General features: G+C 32.1%; 2 protein-coding genes across 3 annotated transcripts in view; both read left to right on the forward strand.

Annotated features, from left to right (window-relative positions):
- The window catches only part of LOC110104553 (probable WRKY transcription factor 70), a 13864-nt gene extending 12270 nt beyond the window's left edge, over window positions 1-1594 (forward strand). Inside the window, exon 3 of the mRNA XM_020833709.2 lies at window positions 1008-1594. Coding sequence (XP_020689368.1) covers window positions 1008-1425 — 418 coding nt within the window. The 3' untranslated portion in view covers window positions 1426-1594. The remainder of the gene's footprint in view (window positions 1-1007) is intronic.
- A 9092-nt stretch (window positions 1595-10686) lies between these two features.
- LOC110104575 (probable inactive serine/threonine-protein kinase scy1) overlaps window positions 10687-26492 on the forward strand; it is a 55433-nt gene continuing 39627 nt past the window's right edge. Inside the window, exons 1-5 of one of the 2 annotated variants that reach the window (XM_020833747.2) lie at window positions 10687-10927; window positions 11966-12064; window positions 12853-13004; window positions 18124-18196; window positions 25547-25669. In XM_020833747.2, the coding sequence (XP_020689406.1) occupies window positions 10802-10927; window positions 11966-12064; window positions 12853-13004; window positions 18124-18196; window positions 25547-25669 (573 nt within the window). In that variant the 5' untranslated portion in view covers window positions 10687-10801. Of the gene's footprint in view, window positions 10928-11965; window positions 12065-12852; window positions 13005-18123; window positions 18217-25546; window positions 25670-26492 lie in introns of those variants that run through there. The other variant, XM_020833748.2, reaches the window with a different exon arrangement.

Genomic DNA, 26492 nt, shown 5'->3' on the forward strand with positions numbered 1-26492 from the left:
GGGAGCCGCTCTGAGCTCAAATATTAGTTTCTTAAATGAGCTCGAGCTCTAACAGAGATCATAAAAGCTCATATCTTATCAAGCCAAGCTTGAACAAGGGAAACGAGCTCAAGCTAGAATATGTCGAAGCTTGATTTAGTTTGCTTCGTTGTAGGTTGAGTATTTCTACAAAGTAACATTAAGTTTCTCATTGAATAAAACAATGGGATGTCCTCCTTGTCTAAGGACAGGCTCTGATGCCAACATTCAAAGCATTGCATTCTACTTGGAACACTTGACCAAAATCAAGAAGGACCAATATCAATGTAGATGAGACTTGTCACTCCAAGTGATTGAAGCTTGATTGAATTGTATTGTCCCAATAGAAGTAGTCCACTTTAACAATTTCAGTAATTGGGGCTATAAATGCTAAATTTCTCGAAAAATCACCTATAGAATGATGCTATCGCTCTGATGCCAACATTCAAAGCATTGCATTCTACTTGGAACACTTGACCAAAATCAAGAAGGACCAATATCAATGTAGATGAGACTTGTCACTCCAAGTGATTGAAGCTTGATTGAATTGTATTGTCCCAATAGAAGTAGTCCACTTTAACAATTTCAGTAATTGGGGCTATAAATGCTAAATTTCTCGAAAAATCACCTATAGAATGATGCTATCCCATAGAACCACCACATTTCTGTAAATGATTGAGTAATTGGTTTGTTCATAATATAGCCTCAATCTAAGCTGAATTTCTAAATATAATTTTTTATTGATTTTATTATTTCTGTTATTTGTTTTTTTTTTTTTCTATAAAGCCTATCATCAAAATAAACCTAGATTTGTCCCACTTCTAACAAAAGCCAATTGCTTAAAAAAAAATTATAATAAAATGAATATTGAACAATTTATAACAAAATATTAGAAAAGAAAACAATCAAAATAAATGCAAAAAAGCATAATTAACCAGCCCTAGAACATGCAGATATCATGAAAATTTGTCCTTTTTTTCGCTGTTCAGAAGCTACTACAAGTGCACTCATAACAAAGATCAAGGTTGCCCAGCGACGAAGACTATTCAACAGAAAGAAGACAACGACTGCAATCCTCCAAAATATGAGGTTATCTACAGCTTGCATCATATATGCAAAACCATGGGGACTAACACCCACTTGGACAAGAAATATTCCTCAGCTCCTATAAATAATACAAGCAGTACAACTACTACTTCCAGCTGCCAAGCAAACTCATCTCAGCCTTTACTTACGCTAGTTGCAGATCAGTTGTGTCCCATGGAATCCATGCTTCTTTCCGCTGAACCCCAAATAGAGGAGAATGGCGGCATTGAAAACTCCAACACAAAGTCGTCGCCTTCAACTGATTTGGATTTTGATAGTGAGTGGGCTAAGTGGCTTCTGAGTTGTACAGAGAAGGCTTAGTATTTTAGTTTAAGAAAGCAATGAAATCATATATAAGGGAAGCTGAGTTTATATATAACAGTATGGATTCAAAAACTTTAAGAGTTAAGATGTATTTTTATGGTGTTGTTCATGTCTTTTATGTCAAAAGTGTAAGATAAATTGTCAAAATAGAAGGACAATTAATCAAACATTAAAAAATGCCATTGTTTCTTAGGATGAAACATGACTTTTAGTGTCATGTCGTTGCATTACAAAATAATTTTCTTAATGTTATTATACAACCGTCTTGCATTTTGAACAATCATCATTCTATTTTGATCATTAATTTTATTATATGAAAATCTGTTTATGGGTAACACCATATGTTCTTATTGGCAAACACGATTGAAGTTTGAAGAGAAAGAGGAGAAAAAAAAAAAAAACTGAAGGGGAATCTAAGAGTATTATTAGATTTCATGTTTGGAAGTATGATGCTGATGCATGGGACATGAGCATTTTAGGATATGTCGAGCTCTTCCTCTAACTTTGTATTTATAAGCTTAAATCAAAGCTCAATGTTACAAGAATGATTACAATTAAGTGCATAAAAAAATTTACTTACAAAAGTTTGATAAAACTTTATTATGAGGCGGGCAAATGTTGTTAGTTAATTCACGCTCATCGCACCATAGAGGATATTTGATCCAAACTTTTCTATGGATGACAGATGATCCTACTAGAAAGTTGTTAACAAGTTATGGTTAGAAAACTATGTAAGTTGGGGCTAGTGAGTATAGACAATCAGTAGAAATGTTATATACTATCTTAGAAATAAACACAATGGCAGCAAAGGATCCGGAAGAAAGAAAAAAATATCCAAAAAAATATCTCTTCACCCTTTATTTATAGAATCAAAATGGCATATAGGAAAGGCTACACCTAGGAAAGATATAAAATAGCAAATGATATGATTAATACAAACTACCACAAACATGTGGACCAGCTATATAGTATACATGTGGATCTATTATTCTAGTGTAGCCACCTCATATGTGGCGAATACCCTGGATAAGTCTTCGAGGCAAGCATCTTGAGCCAATCTTCAGGATCTGGGTTACAGGGCGACTCAGTGTCAACAAGTTCTTGGGAATGATGAGTACCCAAGAATGAACGTTGAATCCCGGGGAACGAGGGTCAAGTGCCCTAGAGGAGGGTAGCTGCAATCCAATGACAAGTCACTTAGAGTTTCACCATGGATGTTATTGATAAGTAGATGGCCTTAGTCACTAAGAGCTACTGTAGGTGAGATGGGTTGGTCAAGGTGAGTGATCCTCAAAGCACATGCTAATTTGGTGGACTCCCTTGGGGGAGCTCAACAAGAGTAATATCAGTCTTCATTCGTTTGCACCAGATGAGTCTACATGTCGCAATCTCCTGCTAGGGGAGTAGGTATTGAACTATAATAGCTCTAGTGAGGTCATGCTCCTTGAGGGCGAGCGCCGCCTTGGCTAGGTGACCCTCCTAATCGAGATACTTGATGGAACATATCTGATCAATACCTATAAATTACATATGTAGAAATATGTGATTATCTAAATATATTGGTATGCAAACAAATCCATTTTGTCAAGAATGCATACTTTCTAATTGTTCGACATTAGTGTCTTTGTAATCCACCTAACATCTAAATAAATATAATCAAAAGACTTGTGATTGACCTCACATTGATAGTGAAGTAAGCAATCAAAATGTTAATTAAGTGAACATTTTCTTAGTTAATGAAAGAGAGTGTATTTGATGATACATTATCTCATCATATTCTTGCTCATCCAATACTTTTTCATATCATTTTATTTATAAAAAAGGATCAATATAACAAAAAGATGGGCTGATATTACTATATTTATTTACATAAAAAATAGTGATAAATCACTACAGGAAAATCACTTGTTAATGGTGGATTTTTCCAGTGGAAATTGCTAATTTTCTGGCATATTTGGTCTTTTTCGATGCCTTTATGGTGGAAAATTTTCCACCGTTAAAAGCCGCGTAGGAAAATTAAAACCGACTAAAATTTTTGAAGGAAAAAATTTTCTGTGGCATTCTGACTGAAAATTTCTGCCATAAAAATTAAAAGAAAAAATCAATAAAAATTTTGTTGCCCGCACGCCAACGTTGCCCCCACTCACGGAGGCCCCTTTGCCCACCTACCTGCATGCCCACCCGCCCACAACCGCCAGCCAGTCCTGCTTGTGCCTGCTCGGGTAATGCATCAATATATATATATATATATATATATATATATAACATTTGCACTATAGTACATTATATCATCTCTCTATTGTTGCTTTTAGAAGTTGGTATTCAGCTGCTTCTCATTATAATGAGAACTACATTCGCCTCTTTGTATTTCTTATCCAAAATTCTATATATTGCTTATCAAAATGCTGCAGTACATAACTACAAAATATAATACAAAACAAAGCATACATAAATAATTTCCCATGAATATATATAAAAAAAAATTACATATACAACTAAGACTGATCAAATCATGACTCAGCTATTCAACTGGTTCCTTAACTCTTCCAGACCCTGAAATAGAAATGCAGATAAAATATGAGCAAACATAGCTCAATAGGCCGCCATTGTCGATCTAAAATTTTAAATTCTTTTTACCAAATTTAAATGTTATTAATGAATAAAATTATTATGCTAAACCAAGTATTAGAACAATGCTTGTAATTAACAAAACGTTAAATAATAATGTAGAAAAATAAATAAAGTAGCACTTTATATATGAGAGCATAAAATAACAGATTTTCCTTAGGTCCTTATACCTTCCATCAAAAATAAATATTAAAAGTCAAACCCTCATAACTCTTTTTGCGCTAACATAACAAAACATGGGCCCTTATGACTCCCAATGCTTAAGCACATATGAGATATTTAAAAATTTAAGTCCTTATGACTTCCTGTGCATTTTTCTCCAGAATAGAACTTCCTCCTCTCACATCAAAACTCCTTAGAATCACCAAATTCAATAAAATAATCATGCATATAATTGAATTAAAATAATAGAAACATAGATAAACTCATTTCAAAATTTACTAAAATGCCTTCACGGTAGGCAACCGAATACCCTATTGAGTAGAAATTCATTATTTCAAAATATAATTAAATTATCAAAGATTGTTCACAATATTATTTTGAAGTTTTAATTATATTATAACTTAATTTTTTAAAGTCAGCATATTTTTTAATCAATTAAAATAATGAAATCCCAAAATTCCCCATGTAAAATTTTTAGAAAAATACCTAAATATTTAGAATCAATGTCTCTATAGCATAAAAAAAGTTATGCCATGAATGGTTTGCAAATGTGAAATTATTCTCATTTGCTTACTACAAAAATATAATTTAAATAAAAAGATATAGAAATTTTTTTATTTTTGAAAACTAATTAAGAGGTACAATACAACATACCTTGTGAGTCGATCAACTTTCAACTAAAAAAAGAGTAAAGTCACCCAAAATTGGCTTTCTCTTTCTAGAAATCCTCCTCTCTCTATCTCGTCAGGTGCCTCTAAGAGAATGGAATGGATCAATCTTACTGGAAAAGGATATTTAAATATAAAATTAAGGGGTAGCACTACAACACCCATTCATACGTATTGTAGTGCTCCCTCCAGAAGCCCACAGTATCGCAGCGCCACCATGCTAAATTAGTTCACAAAGTTCCAGAGAGATCGACGCCGCAATGCTACCTCCTTTGGTGTCGTGATGTCATAGGGGAAAATTTCTAGATTTTTAGAACATATAAACATACCCCTTGGACTCGCTTTAGACTATATGCACTCTCACATGCACACAAAATATTCTTAAACATATACAAAAAGGTTCTCTCAAGAAAAGAGAATATCCCTTGATTGCCCAAAGACTCTTTCCTAAAAACAAGAAAGAGTTTATTAAGAGGGTTCATGGAAAACCTAATTTTTAATTTAGTCGCTTATGATCATGCAATACAATATTCAAATCATATAATATGATTAGTTCAATGTCGTTAAAATTGTCATGTACGATTGGAAAATCGCCCAGTATTATTAGTTTAAATAAAAAATCAGCCACCCATACTATATGATATATGGATCGTACAATATGATTTATAATTAATACAGATCTGATTAAAATCTTAATTATCAAACTTAATTAGGCAAGTTTAATTAAATATTGTACAATATGAAGCAATTCATACATTATTATTAATTCAATTTTTAAATTTTAAATTTGTCTATTTTAAGTTGTCAGAATTTGACAACGCGTTTCTTAATATAGCTAATCGTACAGTATGATCTTAGTTATATATTAATTTTAATTAAACTCATTTAAATTTTATTTGAATAGATCATACAATACAATTAATAGAAACTTATAATATTCAATTTTAATCCCCTTGTGTCTGTGTGTGTGTGTGCACGATTCATAAGCCAACATACACCTAATACAAAAATACACTTAAGAAAAATAAAAAATATTACTTTGTAATATACAAACTAACTTTTGCCTTGACGCTACACTGTCTTGAGCATGTTCTTCAATCTTTTGTTCGGTGTATGTTGTAACTAAAAGATTAGTAGTGCATAATAATAAGTATACAAATTAAACATGATGCAGGAATAAGTAAATAAAGCATTCAATAATTAATATTTGTAATCATCAATACATTTAGTCGGGCTCCCAATTTGAAACACCCTTTGGTTTATGGTGTAGGCATGAATTTATATTATATATTTGTTAGTTATTTAATTTATTTCTTATGGTGTGAAAGGAAAGGGAGACATTATGAGGGATCCTTTCTTTTGCCCCACTCAATGCATAGCAACATCAGGAAGGCTATTTGGTATAAAATCAAAAGTTAGAAAAGTTTTGATGAGATTAATTGCTACTCTCATAATTATTATGCTTTTCTTGCTTATGTGCAGTTTGGTGGATGGTTGAATGGCTTTTTCCATCCCTAGTTTTCTTTGTGGACTTTACTTTTTTTTTTTGTTGGATAATGATGAAGTTGCTTCCACATCAATCCTGGATGGCCTTTGCAATGTTCTAACAACCATGGTGCTCTTTGCCTACAACCTACTCATTTTTTCCTTGCGGCCTTATTCATATATTTTACACCATTTGAAGGTCTCCCTCTGCTTAGGCAGTTGTGTTGTGTCTGATGCATGTATGAATTTTATGACTTATATGGGATCTTTTACTTATAACATGAATTGTTAATCTTTTTGTTTTTCTCTTTGGTTTAAGCTTTCTGGGGTTGTAGTTTGCTGCAACTCCTTTGGTTTTTCTCTCCCAGGATTTTGTTGTTTTTTTGTGGGATTTATTTTTCATGTAACTTCTTCTTACAACAATGAAATGGGCCACCCAACAATTTCCAAAAAAAAAAAATACTAACCACTTTTTAAAAGTAGAATATGATGAGCTCAGAAAATCAACTAGAGCTTGTCTTTTGATGACCAACTAAGAAATAAAGATGATGTCAATTTATGGTAAAATCATGGATCAATGTGCTAGGAATCCTGATAAGGTCACATGAGTTATCAAATATTGTAATGAATTGACTCAAGAAATAAAATTATCTTATACAAAAGCATGTAGTAACATAGCTTATACACAATGAAGATCAAAAGTAGGTAATGCTTTTCAATTACAAAATATTGAAGCCCTATTTGTTTTGTTGATCAAGAAATGTCGAGTAAAAGAAAATTTGCGTAATGAAAATATAGTATATTGAAAATATTTTTTAGTCATATGATTGAGTATACTAAATATATATATAATTATTATTTTTGTTTGGTTTGAAGTAAAATAAATTAAGTGTATAACTTGGTAGCGGTTGGAGCGCGCAAGAGTGGGTAGGAGTGGCTATCTTTGACAAGATACTACAAACAATGTTTCACACAAGCGATGTATTTGGAATTCATCCAAATTGGGCGAATTCCATGCATATGGAAACTAAACTAGACAGGGAATTCCAAATACATCACTAGTTTACCCCGCATTTATTTTTCTAATAACTAAGCGCTAAAAATTTCAAAAATCCTACGCTTATTTTAGTTTACACTAATAATACTTGCAACCAAGAAGCACCTTGCTCTCATTCGACATGGTTTTAGTTAGGAGAGCATTGGCCAAATTGTCAAGAGTGTGGTACAAAATATCAAAGGTTTGCTTGGAATTGAAGAATCTAATATGGGATGGTCGATCAAGTAGTTCTTTATATTCTAAAAGGCCTTGGTATGGGCAAAACTTTGCAATTGTCAAGGCGGGCAAATGCCCACTATGAGTTTATTTTTTCTTTATTTGTGGTTACATTAGATAGGGGTATTGACCGCTATTTATTTATATTATTAAAATCCTTAATAGCATGTAAACACACAAAACCACTACATAAAATGTAGTCATTTTTTATGAACAAATCAGCTGCAAAACCTTCAAAATTCACTGAAAATTAGCATCATTAGCATATTTCTAACATATTAAATTTTGACAGTATTTCGGGTGCCGGAAACAAATTTGTGACATAAAGTTTTCGTTGAAAACTATTCTAGTGGATTTTTGATAGAATTAGGCTTGAAAAAAGACAATTTCTAGAGTCATTACCGGTGGAGTTTTCATCAAATTTTTTAGCGAATTGCTTGTGAAAAAATCCGTCGAAATCAGCGGTAGATTTGTCCACAAAAAATTTGGGCGAAAAATTCGCTGATTTTTTGCTTGAAATTCCGACAGCTTTTTTCGTCGGTAATCTGCGAGAAACTTTGGCGAAAAAATATGGAAGTATTCAAGTACTAAATTTGTTGTGTTGACCTATCCGATGAAAACTTGTCAGAATTTTGCTAGAAAACTATAATACAAATAAAAAAAATATCTTCTCATATCAATTATTCGACAGTACAACAATAAAATATAACAAAAATATTTTATATTATAAAACAAAAAAAACTTAGCTAATATTTCCACATTGCATCAAATTTCAATTAAGCTTTTCTCAAAATGATCTCAAACATTACAATAGCTATGCAATAATCACACAATCCTTATACATAAAAAATAATAAACTATTTACAAACACAAACAATCTACTCAGAAACATTTTCCTCACCTCCTCAAGGCGATGCAGGTGCAGGCTACTTTCCACTTAAATACTCCCTGATTCTCTAAAGCTCCTCTATTATCTGACTTTCCTGCATTTTCATGTTTGCTTATGATTTTTGAACATGGGCAGCCACCTGTTGACTAATCAAACCCTCTAAACTGCTTGCTTGGAGCTTGAGAAAATAGAGGATTGTCTCTCATATGCATAGGTCTGCAAGCCTAATCCATAAACTCTCTCTTTCTGTGTTTCGTCTACCACCTATGACCATATGCAACAACCAAAATAATCTTTAAAATGAGGATCCCTCACCAGCACCAGCTTGACTCTCTCGAAACCATGTTTACTCATCCAACCAGCTCCAGCTTGACTCTCTCAAAACCATGTTTACTCATCCAACAAAAGATAATGTAGGATTAATCATTATATATGGGGCCCTTAAAATATTTTTTATTAATATTCTAAACTTATAGACTCATAAAGGCCCTCCTCTCTCGCTCATCCATTCATTGTTGGTCCTCCTGACATTGGTGGGTATGAGTGTGCAACTCAGCAACAATGGGTTATCTACCTAGCATCTCTTTCTATAATTTACTTAGATTAATATTCATAACTAAATAAATAAATTAATAAAAATCTATTAAAATTATTACCAATTATTGCTTGTGCTCAGTGTGTGGAACTGAACCCTTGGTATGGAGGGTGCTACCTATGCCCCCGATGTCAGAAGCTCGATTATGTCTATTATGGACACTCCTCCTAATATAATCTGGACTGGCCCAAGCTCTGATCAGCTCGGCCCATACATTGTTACCAATCCAAAATAGTTGCTCTATTGACTTCCTAATGTCTATAAATATATTTTGAAAGTGAATCATAGTGTCATACTACGCTTCTCAAAAACTTTTCTGACCTTTGCATTATCTCGGGGAAATTAGTAGAAATCTCTATGTATATCGAAAAGTACAACTTGGAATATTTTTTATTAGATTAATTAAAATGCATAAATGTTACTAATACTGCTAATTACTAATCTCAATAAAACACATATCACAAACTTCCTGAGGGATTTTCTTCGAAGAAACATATGAAGCATCAAATCTGTTATGTATGATATCCCATATATTATGTGTGGGCTGCTTTGATGGATGAAACATGCATAAAATATTTGGTTGAAAATATTACTTCTTAAAATATCTAAATAATATAAATCATGCATTATATACATGTCACCCTTAGGCTCAATAAACATGTGTCCATCTATCATCAGTGTAACTGTGGTCTAGTTGGAAGGTCTACCTATAAAGGGCTGAGGAGGTGGTGGGTAATATAATAACAAGATATATGGTAGATACACATTAGTAGAAGGGACTCCCTGAGAAGATAATGGGCGTAGTAAGGGTAGAGCAGAGTACTAAGGGTAGAGCAGAGTACTGTCCGTAGGGTTTGGTGAAGAAAATGAGGGGTGTGGAGAGAAAATTTATTCTCTATCATTTTCAAGTCTATGTATATATTGTTTTCAATCTCTCATTGTCTCCCTCTCACCTCAATGCTATCTTATTGATAACAATTAAAAGTAGGAATCAATCCAATGGAAAATTCACAATAGAATTATGCCCCTCTCAAAGAAGAGTATGTTTATCTAATAATAAATAATAATTTTACTTTTAAGTAGGGTTTACTTATACTTTATTATGTCTAGTTGCTATGATTGCACCCTATTATATTAAACCTTGTGTTCTACATAATTCAAACTATTGGAAATCAGTACTGCATCGACCCCTATTGAATCATTATTGAACCTTGTTTCAAAACTTGTTCGAATATAAACCTTATTCAAATAATTTATGAAACTTATTCAAATTATATACAAACATTATTTAAATTATGTCTCAATAAAAAAATAATTAGAATAGGTTTTGAATAATGTCTAAGCTAAATAAGAAATTTTCTAATAAAGTCTTAACTTTGATCAAAATTTGTTTGGACCAATTTAAAATTTAAAAAAATAATCTATAATTAAAGATAAGAGGATTTTGGACCAAGATGTGTTGAATTTATTTTTTAAGAAATAAACAATTGTTATATTTTTCCATATCTTTTTATAGAGTTTAATTTCTCTATGTAATTACATATATGCCACGAAATACATTCTGCAATTGGAGAGATTATTGTCTCTCAACGCTCTTTCTCGGCTTTCTCCCTCCCAGATCGCGCTGTCGATTTACATCTGAATCTCCACTGGTAACCCTATCAACCTAAAAAATGCTCAAATTTCTTAAGGGCGTGGTGGCTGGATCTGGCGCGGGGCTGAAAGATTTTCCATACAATATCGGCGAACCATATTCCTCGGCCTGGGGATCATGGACTCACTACCGCGGCACGTCTAAGGTTCTAATCGCCGACGTTTTAGTTTCCTTTTTAAATTCCTTGATGGAAGCTCCAATATTAGATGGTTTCTTGTTATTTTTTTCCCTGCTACGCTTCTTGCTAGTAATCTGAGCATCGAATTTTGAATTTCACTTATTAGAGCTTTGATCTGTCATTAGAAGTGTGCAGGTTTAGGATTGCGTATGTTGTATACTGAACTGAATGGTTGGGAGAGGTAATTTGGGTTGCATGGATGAATAAGCTGGTAGGAGTTTGCAGGAGAGGTGCCTTGTTGGAAATCTATTTTTGAGTAGTATGTGGATATTGAAACCAGTTTGGAATGGTTTGAAGATTAACTGATTGGTCTTTTTGGGAGTCTTGACCAGTTTCTTTCAGTAAGGCAAGGTACAAGCCGTTTAGTAGTGCTGAATAAACTCAATGGTGCTGCTGGAAGTGTAACGTCTTTAAATTGCATTATGAATAAGTGGTACACATTTAGTATGTTTTTATCCAAGCAGGAAGAATTAAACCATGCAAAATATTGCGATTGAATTTACCATCAACAGACATTTATGCTTTTTTATTTTTCTTCGCATCAGCATTATTGTTTTGTATTCCTTTGAGATGAGCTACAAGTTAGTCAAGTATTTTGATTAGCACGCATGAGATGAGCTATAGTGGTTTTGATATTAGCAAGATAAAGTTGATTCCCAAGTAAAGCTTTATATGGATATAAAATCATCTATTATAGAGGTATTAAGTTAATGTGTCATACTTTAAAATTATGACCCCACGTAGTGGGATAAAGGCTTGATGTTGTTGTTGTTGTTGTATTGTAGATTGTTTTGAGGGTGAGGTAACAAAGGAATAGATATTAACTTATGCTGATGGTTTCTCCTGAATATATAAAGTTGCTTGAAATTTTGATTGATTTTTCACGCACGTCTCATTCCTCCTGATGAATGCGTTAGATTTTAGCTGCGTTTCTTATTTGTTTATTTTTTTATTTTTAAGTTGCATTGCGGATGGCTGAATTATCTTATGTTTTCGTTGTAACAGGATGACGCTTCATCTGTTTCAATATTTTCTTTATCTGGGAGTAGCAGCCAGGATGGGCATCTGGTTGCTGGTCGCAACGGTGTTAAGCGATTGCGCACTGTAAGCCATTCTTGCTATTCAAAAATAATTTTCAATTTTGATTAGTGATTTGATTGTTCACCGTTTTATTATTTATAATGGACTTTTACAAAAGTTGATAGGATTTTGATAGTTTTGTACTTTTATAGGACAATAACACACAAAGTTGGAAAATTGTTTGATTTGACAATTTTTTAAGCTACATTTTTTATTGTATCTTGTTTGCAATGAAACACAAATTTCATTTCTTATTCATGTTGACAATGATGAAAATGGGTGATATGATGCACAATTCCTATTTCCTTGGGCTATACATGTATTATTCACCTTTTCATCACCAAAAGTTGTTGTAGTACTTCTTTAGGATGCCTTTTTGAAGAAGTCAGTGCATTCTTCAATTTCCGTTTGTTAGGCCAGTATACTTTGTTTTTAAACACCTATACCTATCAAAAGATGCTTCAGAGCTTCTTTAGGCTGCTCCTTGAAGTCTAAGACCACCATTTTATGTGCTACTTGGCTAATATGAATCTACTTGTGTAATTGAGGATTTTTTTCAAGCTGCATAGCATGGAAAAATTGACAAAGTGCTAAGCTATTTGATAGATGTGCTAGATATTTTTCTTGGCTTTGAAATATAACACTTAAAACTTGTAATAGACATGATCTTCGCCTGCCACATCCAAACTTTTAGGGGGCTTTGTGCATTCTCCTTAGCGTAGGTTAACATCTTTTTACTAACTGCGTTATGAGTTCTATTAATTTTGTATCTTTTAACTGGAGGTTGATATACCTTTTTCTGTTGTTTGCAGGTTAGACATCCAAATATACTATCCTTTGTCCATAGTACAGAATCTGAAATTTTGGATGGTTCTATGACAAAACATACAATTTACATTGTAACTGAGCCTGTTATGCCTCTATCTGAGAAGATTAAAGAGTTGAATTTGGAAGGTACACAGAGGTATATTACTCCTAAATTTGAACTTGTGATTTTCTTACTATCTATTGCTACTCTTAAAATATCACCTCGTCATTCATTGTGTTATCATTGTTTTCATGCATCAGTAGAGAGCTGTTATCTGATTGACTTTTGTTTCATCACATTTAGGGCATCAACTTTCAGCAAAGTGAAAGTTGTAGCTACGAGTTCCCACTGTGGATGTATAATTTTCTACTTTTGAGATTGAAGAATCACATTTTCTTACTTTCCTTTTCCCTCATCAATTATTCCTTGAAGAATTGTTCTGCTGAAATAAAGAGAGAAAAAAGGGTAATATCATTCCTGAAACTAATGATTCTTTGGAATTTGTTCTCATTCATGGAGGATAATGACCTGCGCATATCACCCACTTGATTTTGTAGGTAATGGTTCTTATATAATTTATCCGTGTATAGGCATATAACCTATGTTGCACTGATACGGATACGGCGACACGGATATGACACAATATGGATACGAGACACGTCAATTCTTAAAAATACAGGATACGGGTACGGCGCGGACACGGTATCATAATTTATAAATCATACATAAAAATTAAGAAAACAATCAAAGCATAATATTTGAAATTACAAAAAAAAAATGACAACAACAACATCATTTGTAGCCTTGTAGCTTATAATATCAAAATATAAGTAAGCATTAAATGTCTAATACAACAACAAAAGCATAAATATAAATTATCTAGTACATGAAGTTTCAAATATTCAATAGAAGGAATGATAAATAATAAGTCATTTAACTAGAATTTGTGCTTAAAATGATTAGTATTAGGATGTCGAGAGTTAGGCGTTGATGTCGTTTATCAGTCACCAAGAGAGGAGATAAAAATACCTTCATTGCCAAAAAGAAATGAAAATGAGAATATTCGATAATTGGGTATTAAGTGCGGACGTTGATTTGGTGTTGTGGATTGAAAATAAGAAATTTAATTTAAATCCCGCCAAATACAAGAAATTATATTTTAAAAAAATCATAAAATATTTAAGATACGTGTGTCGGACACGCGTGTCCAATTTGTATTTAATATATTTTAATAGGACACATTTTCGGCGTGTCCGATACGTGTCGAAGGAGTATCGGGCGAGTGTCGTGTCGGATACGGTGTCGGACACTGCACGTCTCTTTGAGGAGAAGTGTCGGTGCATCATAACTTGTCGAAGCGATGCATAAAACTTGTCGAAGCGATGCATAAAACTTGTCGAATAATCATGACACAAATCATTTAATATATTGTGTTAATGCTAGGACGTTCCTTAGAAGTGACGAGCTGTATGGTCTGAATATAGTGAAAAACGTGGAAGGGCTGCTGCATTTGTGCCCCGAATGCAGTGTTAAATAGGCAAGGGTTCCCACATCATAGATGGATGTGGGCAAAGAAGCTAGTCCATGAAACTAAAATTAGATTAGGATTGTGGAATCTAGGTTCACTTACTGGCACATTAATGGAAAAAAAATGATATTATGATTCATATGAAGATAAATATTCTATACATTCAGAAAACTAAATAGTTGGGAGAGAAGATTAAGAAGATTGATAATTTAGGATTTAAACTTTGGTATTCTGGTAGGAGTTGTAATAGAAATGATGTATGTGTGATTATAGATAAGAGTTTGAAAGATAATGTTGTAAAAATTGATAGAATTGGAGATAGAATTATAGCTTTAAAGATTATTGTTGATGATAATATTATTAATATTATAAGTGCTTATGCTCGTCAAGTAGGTTTGAATATATGCTCAAAAGTAAAATTTTAGAATGACTTAGAAGAATTAATACAAAAGTTACCTCTTGAAGAAAGAATTTTTTTGGGGGAGATTTAAATAAACATGTTGGTAGAGAAGTAGAAGATTTTAAAAGTATTCATGGTGGCTATGGATTTGGAGTGGCTAATGAAGGTGGTAAGACTATATTAGATTTTGTTCTAGCTTATTATTTTGTTATTGTTAATACCTTATTTATGAAAGAGACGAGCATCTCATCAGTTGTAAGAATGGATATAGTAAAACTCAGATCTATTATTTTCTTGTAAGAAAAAATATCATTTAGATTACAGAGATTGTAAAGTTATTCCGAGTGAAAATCTATGTACTCAACACCGCTTATTAGTTTTGGACTTTAAGATGAAGGGATAAAGTATGAAAAATATAATATATCATTGTTTTAAGATTAGATGGTGACATTTAAAGAACTCTAACAAAAATATATTTGAGAGTAAGATTCATGATCTTATGATTTTGTCGGTGTATGAGGAAACTAATGTTATGTGGGAAATAATATCTTGTAATATTGAAAATGTTGCAAAGAATATGCTTGAAGTATCAAAAGGAAAAGCTTTTAATAGTAAAAATAATTGACGATAGAATTAAAATGTGCAAGAAAAGATAAAAAATAAGAAGCTCAGTTATAAAAATTGGTATAGATTTAAAAAATTTTAAAATTGGAAAATATATGAAGTTGCTCGTAAGAAGTCTAAGAAATCATTCTGAGATACAAAGACTTTAGCTTTTACTAATTTATATAATAGATTAGATACTAAAGGGGGTGAAAGATATATGTATAAGCTAGCCAAATAAAGAGATTGAAGTAGTAAAGATGTAGTTCACGTGAAGTGCATTAAAGATGAAGATCAAAAAATATTTTTTTGAAGAGAATATTCGACAAAGGTGAATGAGATATTTTGCTAAGCTTTTCAATGATGATTATGAAAATACAATTGACTTTAATGACCTTAACACTCTAAATGAAAATATAGTTTTTTATTTTTATCGGTGTATTACTAAAACTGAAGTTATAGATGGTTTAAAGAAAATGAAGGTGTGAAAACTATTGGACCTAATGATATTCCAATAAAGGTGTTGAATGCTTAGTAGATGAAGGAATTTCTTGGCTTACTAAACTTTTTAATATTATTTTGAAGACAAAATATGACAGATGTGTGGAGAATGAGTGTGTTGATTCATATCTTTAAGAATAAAGGTGATGCACAAGATTGTGCAAATTATAGAGGAATAAGTTGATGTGTCATACTTTAAAACTATGGGAGAGAGTTATGGAGCATAGATTACGACGTGATACTAATATTTCTCAAAATCAATTTGGATTCATGTCGGATAGGTTTACTATGGAAGTCATTCATTTATTGAGAGGTTTGATGGAAAACTATAGAGAGACAAAGGAATATCTTCATATGATATTTATTGATTTAGAGAAAGCATATGATAAAGTTCCAAGAGAAGCGCTATTGAGAGTTCTAAAAAAGAAAGGGATTAATAATGCTTATATTCAAGTTATTAGGGATATGTGTGCTGGAGCTATTACTTCTGTTCAAACACAAGGTGGTTTGACCAAGTATTTTTCTGTTTCAGCTGGATTACATCAAGGATCAGCCTTAAGCCCATATCTTTTTTCTTTAGTCATGTATGTTCTTACTATAGATTTGCAAGAGGATATTCCCTGGTGTATGCTTTTTGCTGACGATATTCTTCTTGTTGATAAGACTAAAGAGGGAGTTGAAGGAAAACTTGAATTATGGAGGTCAACCTTACAGTCTAAAGGTTTTCGTTTGAGTAGATCTAAAATTGAATACATGTAGTGTAATTTTAGTAGCAATAGATCTAGTGGGGGTTTATCACTTTGAGCGATCGAGTCATTAATAAGAGTACATGTTTTAGATATCTTATTGTTTAGAGTGATTGTGAAATAGATGGATGAAGTGGAGGAATGCATTGGGCTTGTTCTATGATAGAAAAGTACCGCGAAAACTTAAGGGAAAATTCTATAAGATGATGGTTAGACCTGCAATGCGTTATGGTGCAAATTGTTGGCCATTAAAAGAGAAGCATAATATTAAGTTAAGTGTTGCAGAGATGAGGATGCTTAGGTGGATGAGTGGCTTTACTCTTAGAGACATGATACGAAATAAGCATATACGTGAAAAGGTTGGAGTAGCTCCAGTGATAGATAAGATTAGAGAGAGTTGCCTTAGATGGTTGGTCACATAAAACGGCGGCCTTCCGATGACCCGGTTAGGAGAGTAGATGTATTAGATTTAATCTATGTTAAGAAAGGTAGGGGTAGATCTAAAAAGATTTGGTTAGAAAATATTAGAAATGACATTTCTTTATTAGATCTAAATGAGAATTTGACTATTTACCGGACATAATGGAGAAAAAAGGATTCATGTAGTCGACCCCACGTAGTGGGATAAAGGCCTGATGTTGTTGTTGTTGTTTATGTATAGGAGTATACTAAAAATTTCTTTTTAATCAAAGTGAGGGTCAAGTTTTTTATTTTACTGGTAGTTTCCATACAGATTAAGATGGATGATATGTATAGCGTTCACTATGTTCAGCAGCGCATACTTTTGCATGCACAACTGAAAATAATTTATCAGCATCATCAGTTTCAATCAGCCTTTTGCAATCATATTTTTGAAATAATAACTATTTCTGAAATATATTATGATGAGGGAACTGCTTGTATTAAAGTCATTGTATTGTTTGCAATTGAATTTCTTCCTATAAAATGATCGATAAATTTCATTCACAGAAGATAATGGTCTGTATATATCGGCCACTGGATTTTGTAGATAACTGATTTTATATAATCTTTCCTTGTGATATCTTGTACTAAAATGTTCTTTTTAAACAATTTGAGGGACAAATTTTTTGTTTTTAAGGGTAGTTTCAGTAGAGATTATGTTGATGATCTGTGTTCAGTTCATCATGCTTAGCGCTGCATGCACCCTTTGGAAATAATTCTCTAGCATCATCAGTTTCAACCAGCCGTGTACATGCATATTTTGAAATAGTAACTACTTTGAAATATGTTGTGATGATGGGACTCCTTGTACTAGAGTAATTGCATTGTTGGTAATTGAATTTCTTCCACAAAAATACCCATAAGATGTGAAATGAATATGTCTCCGTGTTTAAATTTTCTAGGCCTATAAATACTTATTGTAAAATACTTATTAAAAGCTAAAAATCTAAACGCAATTTAGATGTACTTCCTTTTAATTCTATAAATTATTATCAATAAGAAGATTTCTTATTATCTCCACACTGAATAATGCAGGGATGAGTATTTTGCATGGGGACTGCATCAGATTGCTAAAGCTGTCAGCTTTTTGAATAATGACTGCAAACTTGTATGAGTTTCCCTTCCAAGGTTATCTTATTGAGTTATCTAGTATGGAAAGCTATAATTTTCATAATATTCCTTGGATGCTTGAATTCTGTTGCTTTTCTATGATGAATCCTGATGGAACTGGCATTAATTTGTCTTTGCCTTCAATTTTCTTGTGCCAGTATGTCCAAATAGGCTGACCGAACATGCTTAGATAATTACAGGCATGCCAATCAGTATTTCTACGGGTCTCAGAGTACCTTACAGTCAAATGTTTGATATGACTCAATGGTCTTTTAGAAGTATCTGTGCTTCATATTTAACTCAAATGATCCTCAGATGTTTACATATTATTTCTATGCATATCTTCCATTATTACCCTTTCCTATGATTTCACTATATGAGTCATAAGTTTGGTCTCTTTATAATTTTGCATTATTTTGTTTCTCTTTTGCTCCAAAAGGCTAGTGTAAACTTGCTTATTCTTTAGTCATTTGATCTTCTTCTCTTTTTTGGGCTTTCATTAATTAGATTTGTTTAAACACACCTTCAACATCTCGGATAGCTCTAAATTGTAAATGTTAACTCATTTGATCCTAGCTTTTGATCTTTATGCATCTTCGATAAAATTTATCGTACTGCAACATCTCTGATAGCTCTAAATTGTAAATGGTATCTCATTTGATCCTAGCATTTTAACTTTATGCATCTTCTATAAAATTTATTCAACTTCAAATTTTTTTTATTTGATCTAAAAGATTATATAATACATTTCCTGATTATGCTTAATTTGCTTTTCTAATTTTTTTTGTTTCTCAAAATAATATTTTCATCTTTCTTTGATTTGATATTTGGCTAATGTCTTCCAGCTCCACGCATAATAAAGCTTCAATCTCTAGGTCTTTGATTTTCTAATTTTGCATTATTTTGTTTCTCTTTTTCTCCTAATAGTCTAGGCCTATCCATTTCAATCACCACCAATAATCATCTCTTCCTAATGTGTATGCTATATTAATCCATCATTTTAATCTAATATTGATAATAGTTTCTTTTAATTTGAGGAGCATAATCATTAATGACATTCATAATAGTATTTTGACTATTTTCAAAAAATAACTTTTTTTTTTATTACCCTATCACTAAGATCACTTTACCAATTCCATTTTTGGCTGTTGATCCACAACTATGGTTACTCAATTCCTATTTTTACACTCTCAACATATAAAGGGTTATAATATTTCTTTATTTCTTTAAATCTCTCATTTTCATGTAGTTTCTTTCAAACATTCTATATTTACTCCTTTTTTATTTAAATAAATATGTGCATTATTTTTCTATCATTCTCATTCAAAGTCATCAAATTTCATCAAGTAAGTTGTATTCTGAAACTTGATAAATCGTTGCCATTATTTTACATCAATTGAATGAAGCTATGACGCCCCACTTACAGGTGATGACTGAGCCAACTCTTGGTTAATTCTTACATAATTGGTTATATTGCTCAAAATAGTCCCTCGATTATTAATAAGTGACAAATTTAGTCCCATACTATTATAGTACTCCAATTTAAATCGTGTTCTTGATTATTAAAAATTAATTCCAATTAATCCTAAGGTCGAAATTCACAACTAAGGTTAACACCAAAAGTTAAGTATTTTAGGTATTGCAATTTTATATGTAAAGTTATATTTCTTACATTGATCTATATTCTCATTTAATTATTCCCTATATCTTTTTCCAATTCATGTTAAATTTTTATGTTGACAATTTATAGAAAGAGAAGAGAAAAACCCTTAAGAAGCAAAATATTTAAATATTAACTATTAAAATTAGTTTGATTGCCTAGTTACACCCCCACGCCCCCCACGCACACACATATATATATGATTGAATATAAATAGTTTTATTTAATAGAACTTTTAATCAATTCTGCTTGTGTTAATTAAGTTATAATTAGTAACTAATTAATTATTAACTAATAGTTTATAAAATTAATTAAACATAATAAATTTTATTTAATAAAAAGAAATAAAAAATAATATTGATTTGTTTAAATTATTACATTTTTTGTTAATTAATGTTAATTATTAAGATTAATTTAAGTCTTCAATTAATTTATCTTATTTAATTAATATTATATATTAATAATTTTAAATATAACCTTCCTCTTCATCCCTAAATTCTAGAAACTCTTAGTGAGACAGAAGCATGAAAGTTGCAATGAGAGATCATTGGAGAAGACATTTATAGAATTAGAGGGTGTGAAGAAGGATAGTCATGAGATTTGTCGTCTAAGTTAAATTTTACCTAATCTTAGGATTAACTATATTCATGAGACTTGCTCGCTCAATCTCAAGATTTAAGGCATAAATCCGATGGAAATCTTACTATCAGATAACTCTTTTGTCTTTGAGTCATGCCATTGCTTTAGGGACATTCGCCGCATGCCTTGACTCTTCTCTAATCATGCTTGTTTCACACCCTAAATTGTTTACATAATTATTTTATTTGAAGGTTTTGATGAATGAGAAATTTAATGTCACGACCCGGCCCGGATACTCGATTTAACGAGGCGGGAACTGAAAATCGGACAATATTACAATTTCATCACAATTTCAAAAATCATATTAACATAAACTTTTGAACATATGAAGAGCTACTAATCACAAAAAAAACTCTAAATCAAACAATGTCGCTACGAATCATTTTCATCAAATATTTTACATGTTGTCATTTGTGTTAAACTCTTGGATTTTAGATTTTTTTTTGTGCAGTTAGTCTGTACGAACTGACCTTAGTACTGACGAACTGTTGAAAATCTGTATGGTTAGTCTGTATGAATTGCCTGTACGAACTGAGTAAAGTGCAAGTTCGTCTGTACGAACTGAACAGATTTTTTTGCCAGAGGAGATCGTGCAGGGACGAACAAAAAACATCGTCCGTACGATATGTGTACAGAGTCGATCGTCCCGGTACGAACGTAAAGGTCATATGTACGAACGTAAATATCTTTTTTTTTATATAAAGGACTGTTTGCACGTTTTGAAGAGAGAAAAAGTTAGAAAGAGAAAGAGAAGGAAAAGCTTGGTTTCGGAGGCCGCGGATCGATTTTCGTCCGTTGTTGCAATTGAGAGATTTGTTCTTCTCGCAGTAAGGAATCCGAATCCTATTTCTGATTTCGAAGATTTCAAGTTTTGGTATTTTTCTGCTCAGTTTTGTATTTCCGTTACCGAAAAACGTGCATATCTTTGTATTGACGAAGCTTTTACCGCGTAACTTTTTGTATGTTATAAAGAATATGATTTTACACATTTTGAGTATTTTCTGAAGATTTTTCACCGAGTATTCTGAATTCTGTGGGATTTTTATCGAATAGAAAATTATCTGGATGTTGAAAAATTGACGAAGCTTTTACCGCGTAACTTTTTGTATGTTATAAAGAATATGATTTTACACATTTTGAGTATTTTCTGAAGATTTTTCACCGAGTATTCTGAATTCTGTGGGATTTTTATCGAACGCGTAACTTTTGTGATGTTGAAAAATGTTGCTTCAGTATAATAAAAGCTTTGAAATGTTGTTTTATATGATCTCTGGTAATTTGGTAATTTTCTGAAACTATGCATTTTACAACAATTTCTGTCTACTGTACGATATTTTAAGAGTTTTCTAAATTAAGCTTAATCATGCACTTTTTGTTATAATGCATTAAAATGGATATAGATATGTGCTTGAGTAATAGCTAGTCGCTATTACTGTTATATTATGGTGATACTACTATTATATTACTGAAAGATAATTAAAGACTGATTGAACTGTTGGTTGGAAATTGACCTGTACAGGATTGTGGGCAGACGGGCTTTCCTTTAAAAAGAGTTTGGTGTTATCCTCTACTGATCACGTGATTACTGATGAGAGTTATAAGGAGATTACTATGCCGACGTGCAAAGGGTGACGACTCTATTTACTGAGCCAACGGATTACTAACATCGATACTAACCTTGAAAAACGCCTTAATAGCCAGCGCTTGTACTTGTTAAGTAAGACTACTGTACTGGAATGCATGTGTAAAGTATTGTTCTTATGATTTTTTTATGGATTTACCGATATTGACTGATTTATTGATATCAACGGATTTATTAATATTGAATTGATTCATTGATATTAAATGGATTTACTGACGGATTTACGCGTTTACTGTCACTGCACGATTTCATTGATATTGCATACTGTTTACATCATTGGATCGTTATTGATACTGATACGGATATTGATACCATGATTTCATTGATACACCGAATACTGACTGATACAAGTGATACACGTAGAGCCTCCCGCATGAAGCTTCCTTCAGACACTAGTATAGTTTTTCGTAGTTTTTGGTTCATGTATTATTGTGTAGCTCGAGCGGTTATTGTGTATATTCTTTTGGACGCCACTTTTGATTGTAAATATGAAATGTCGTAATGTAAATTATATTTTTATATTGTATTCATTTTCTTTAATGCAATTATCATTTCTGGATGTCTGTATTGATCTGAGCGAGAAGAAAAAATGTCGATAAATCCTTTCACTATAGATGTCTGGGACGTCACAATTTGCACGTCGCCTTCTATAGACGAATTTTTTTCTTTCAGCCATTGCCATTTCTTCTTCTTTGGGGATTTACCTGAGACATTAATTTAGGGGTTTGAGTTTATAATGTAAACTCAATGGTAACTATTAAGACAATCAATATAAATATTCTTTAATATGTGTCCTATCATTTCTTAATATTATTTCATTCATTTTAGTAATTTATATATCTCTGATCGTTTTTTTTAAAAATAATTTAAAGCATTTTGAAACTTTAATATTTCCTTAATATTTTCTTTTCCCATTTGATTTATACAGGAGCACCGTCTCAAAGTACCCAAAGGTACATCATTTTTCTTTTATTTACTTTTTCATTTCCATGACCTTTTCCTTTTCCTTTTTACGTGCACGAGTATGGCTTCCCCAGCCAGTACCATAAGGGGGTGAACTCCTGTAGTTTCATATATATCCTTTTCCTTTCTCTTCCATTTATCGTGAACATTTTTATTCATTTTCATATGTCATTTCTTTGTTTAGATATTTCCTTAATACATACATGTACTATATAACTTTATTTTTCATTCACATTCATAATTTCATTCATGTTATTTGATTTTTTTTATTTTCTGTTGTAATAATATTTACAATTATTTAGACGTTTAATCTTTCAACATTTCACATATGATAGTCCTTAAAATAAAACCTTGAAAACAATATTATAATACAAAATATTATATCATATTGAAAGAATAATGCAAAATATTGAATTTCATAATTATAATTACCCACTTTGAACTTTTCAGGCCTTCAATGCTTGATATAACCTTGAATCAATTTCTCTCATTTTTTTTTCCTCCTTGTTGAATCCTCGCGGGATCAATTCTTAAGACTTGATCTCCCCTTTCCTAAAACCCTAAATTCATATAATAACTTTCATATAAAATAAAATTGTGATTCAATAACAAAATATCAATAAAAATTTTATAAGAAGACATTCACTTACAAATGGGAACTTCTCAAACTCTCAAAATCCTTTCTCTCCCAAATTCCTTTTTCTTCACTTCAATCTCTTCCTTATCCTCTGTGAAAATATCATTCACGTTTAAGTGAAGAAATCGACGAAATTTATAAGAAAATGAATGAATAATTTCAACAAACCTTCTTCCCTTTTATTCTCAATCGTTCTTCTCATCCACAGAAATTTCTTCCAAAATTATCACTCCTTTAACAGTAGGAAAGAAAAGGAATGATTAATTCTTATCATTGAAAACAATCGTTTGCTAAATTTGAAAAAACGAAACTCGCCTTACTCTTTCGCACGAACCGTCCATCGCCCGCTCCCTCTATTTCGCGAACAACCCCAACCCTCCTCTCTGTTGGGTCGCGATTTAATAGAAGGGGTTGGCCGGTTCGGTTGAACCAGCCATCCCAAACCGGTTTGTTACATTTAAAAAATAGTAACTATAAATTACTTTTTACTAATTGCTCTTCTCAATTTAGAAGGCAAAACAAGTAGCGGATACTTTCCATTAATTTGAATAGTTTTTAAATAGGATACTAAACGGGATTTATTTTCAATTGTCGAGGGACTAAATTAGATCACTGTGAAACTCTTGGACTAAATTTGCCGGGGACTATTTTGAGCTTTTTCTCCATCTTTCTAATTACATTGTTGTTTTGATATAACGGTTTAACCATTGATGATTTCTTTCATCTTCCTTGCGATTGTTGGCTTGGTAGCAAATTGCTAATTAATCAACATTTTGGAACACGTCACTTGGAACTTGTCTCTATGTTCAAATTTCAACTTTTAGAATGTAGAATAGATTTAGTTGTAACTCGTAGACTTTTTGTGACAAGAATTGTTGTCCACAGCGCTACATAACTTTTTGGAGGGTTATTGGCCAATAAATTGAAAATCTTGCTATGGGTGAATAGAAGGAACCAAATAGTGAAGCCTAGGAACTTTTTCATATGGTCAAATGAGATTACAGTCATTGTTTTATGTGTAGATGCTATTCTCAAGAAGCTAGCGTTCAGCATTCTCATATTAATTTTAATTTGTGTTTTCATATGAATTTATTGAGAAGCCTATTTTGAATATTTTAACAATATTGACATCTTTGTTGTCTTTATTGCACCCTGTAGAAATAGTTGTTGCAGATGGTAAACTTACTCGATTTTCCAATATATTGTTTTATTAGTGGCCTCACATATTGAGCATTCCCGCTTTAAGTAAATGGATATGTTTAGTGAGATACAACATGGAAGAGAACCAGCAGCTTATGTTCTTATGCATTCACACATGATTATGCTCAGAAGTCTCTAACATCCGCATTAATGCTTAAATCTATAGTTCTCATATCTATAACAAAAAATTTTGTGATTGCAGCCCAAATAGTGGCCTAGGAGTCATGGCTAGTTACATCCACTGTGACTTGATGAAGGTCACTGTTTGAATTATGAAATGCACTCTAGGTTGTTGCCATATAGGGGTGGGGCAACAAATATAAACCCCTGCTCACCGCCCGCATTGATGGGAGCCTAGTGAATTGGTTATGCCCTTAGAGATGGTTTGATTGTGATTCATTTATTTTAGCTATCATGACCTGCATTTAATGGTGTAAATCAAATTAATCCGTACCTGCTGTTCTGGAAAATCATCATAAACATTCATTAGGTCATTCATAGTGGTATTATAAATCAAATTAATATCTACTGCATTGCCTACTGCGATAGAAAAAGTAACTGTTTGCTAAAAAGACTTAATTTGCTCTGATGAAATAACATATTTCAGGTGCATGGAAATGTGTGCTTGACCAGCATCGTGGTAACTCAAACATTGGACTGGAAGCTTCATGCATTTGATGTCCTTTCTGAATTTGATGGGAATGTTGAAGCGCCTAATGGATTAATGCTTGTATGTTGAGGCCTGCATATTATTATTTCATTTATAAGTGTCATTTTGATTCATTCATCTATTTTTTCCAAAACAAGCAACTTTTTAGTTTGCCTTTTATAAATCGAAGTATTGCAAGTATTATGTAGAAGCTTAGTTACGTTTTGTTCATAGACAAACTGCTTCAGTTCTTTTGTAAAAATCAGCAATTTTCGTATTAGTGATATTTTAATGGTGCATGGCGCCGTCACAAAGGTACCATGCAACCTGAACAATGTTGCAAGGTCTCTAGCAACCTTAAAACAGGTGCAAGGCACATGCTCATTTAACGAATTACAAAGCATTTAACAAAGAAATGAAATATTAATGACAAGAGAAAAATCATAAAATAAAGAAATACGCCACATAATAAGAATAGGAGATTGTTTTGCCTGCATGAAAATTAATTGTAGTACAAAAACAAATATTTGTAAGGCGATCATGAGTTATGTTTTAGTTTGATAAAATGACGCAAAACAAATATTTATATATTTTATGTCAATGGTTGGCAAGCACTTTAAGGAGACCGTGACATGACCAAATAAAAATCAAGTCATTCAACTTTCTGCAATATAGGAGGTAAAAAATGAATAAATGAAAAATGGAGGATAGCACTATGAGTCCTATGCACCTTATACCAAGGTAAAAGTGAAGTGTGGACAACATGCAACACCTTCACACCTTGGTCTCATCGCCGAAGGCAGAGAAGTGTGCCTTGCTATGCTTTACACCATGGTGCATGGTTTTTTTGTTATCATTACCAAGTATGATTAATATCATTAAATAGAAAAAAAAATGAAATAAT

Source organism: Dendrobium catenatum, unplaced genomic scaffold (assembly GCF_001605985.2).
Source record: "Dendrobium catenatum unplaced genomic scaffold, ASM160598v2 fragScaff_scaffold_655, whole genome shotgun sequence".
NCBI lineage: Eukaryota > Viridiplantae > Streptophyta > Magnoliopsida > Asparagales > Orchidaceae > Dendrobium > Dendrobium catenatum.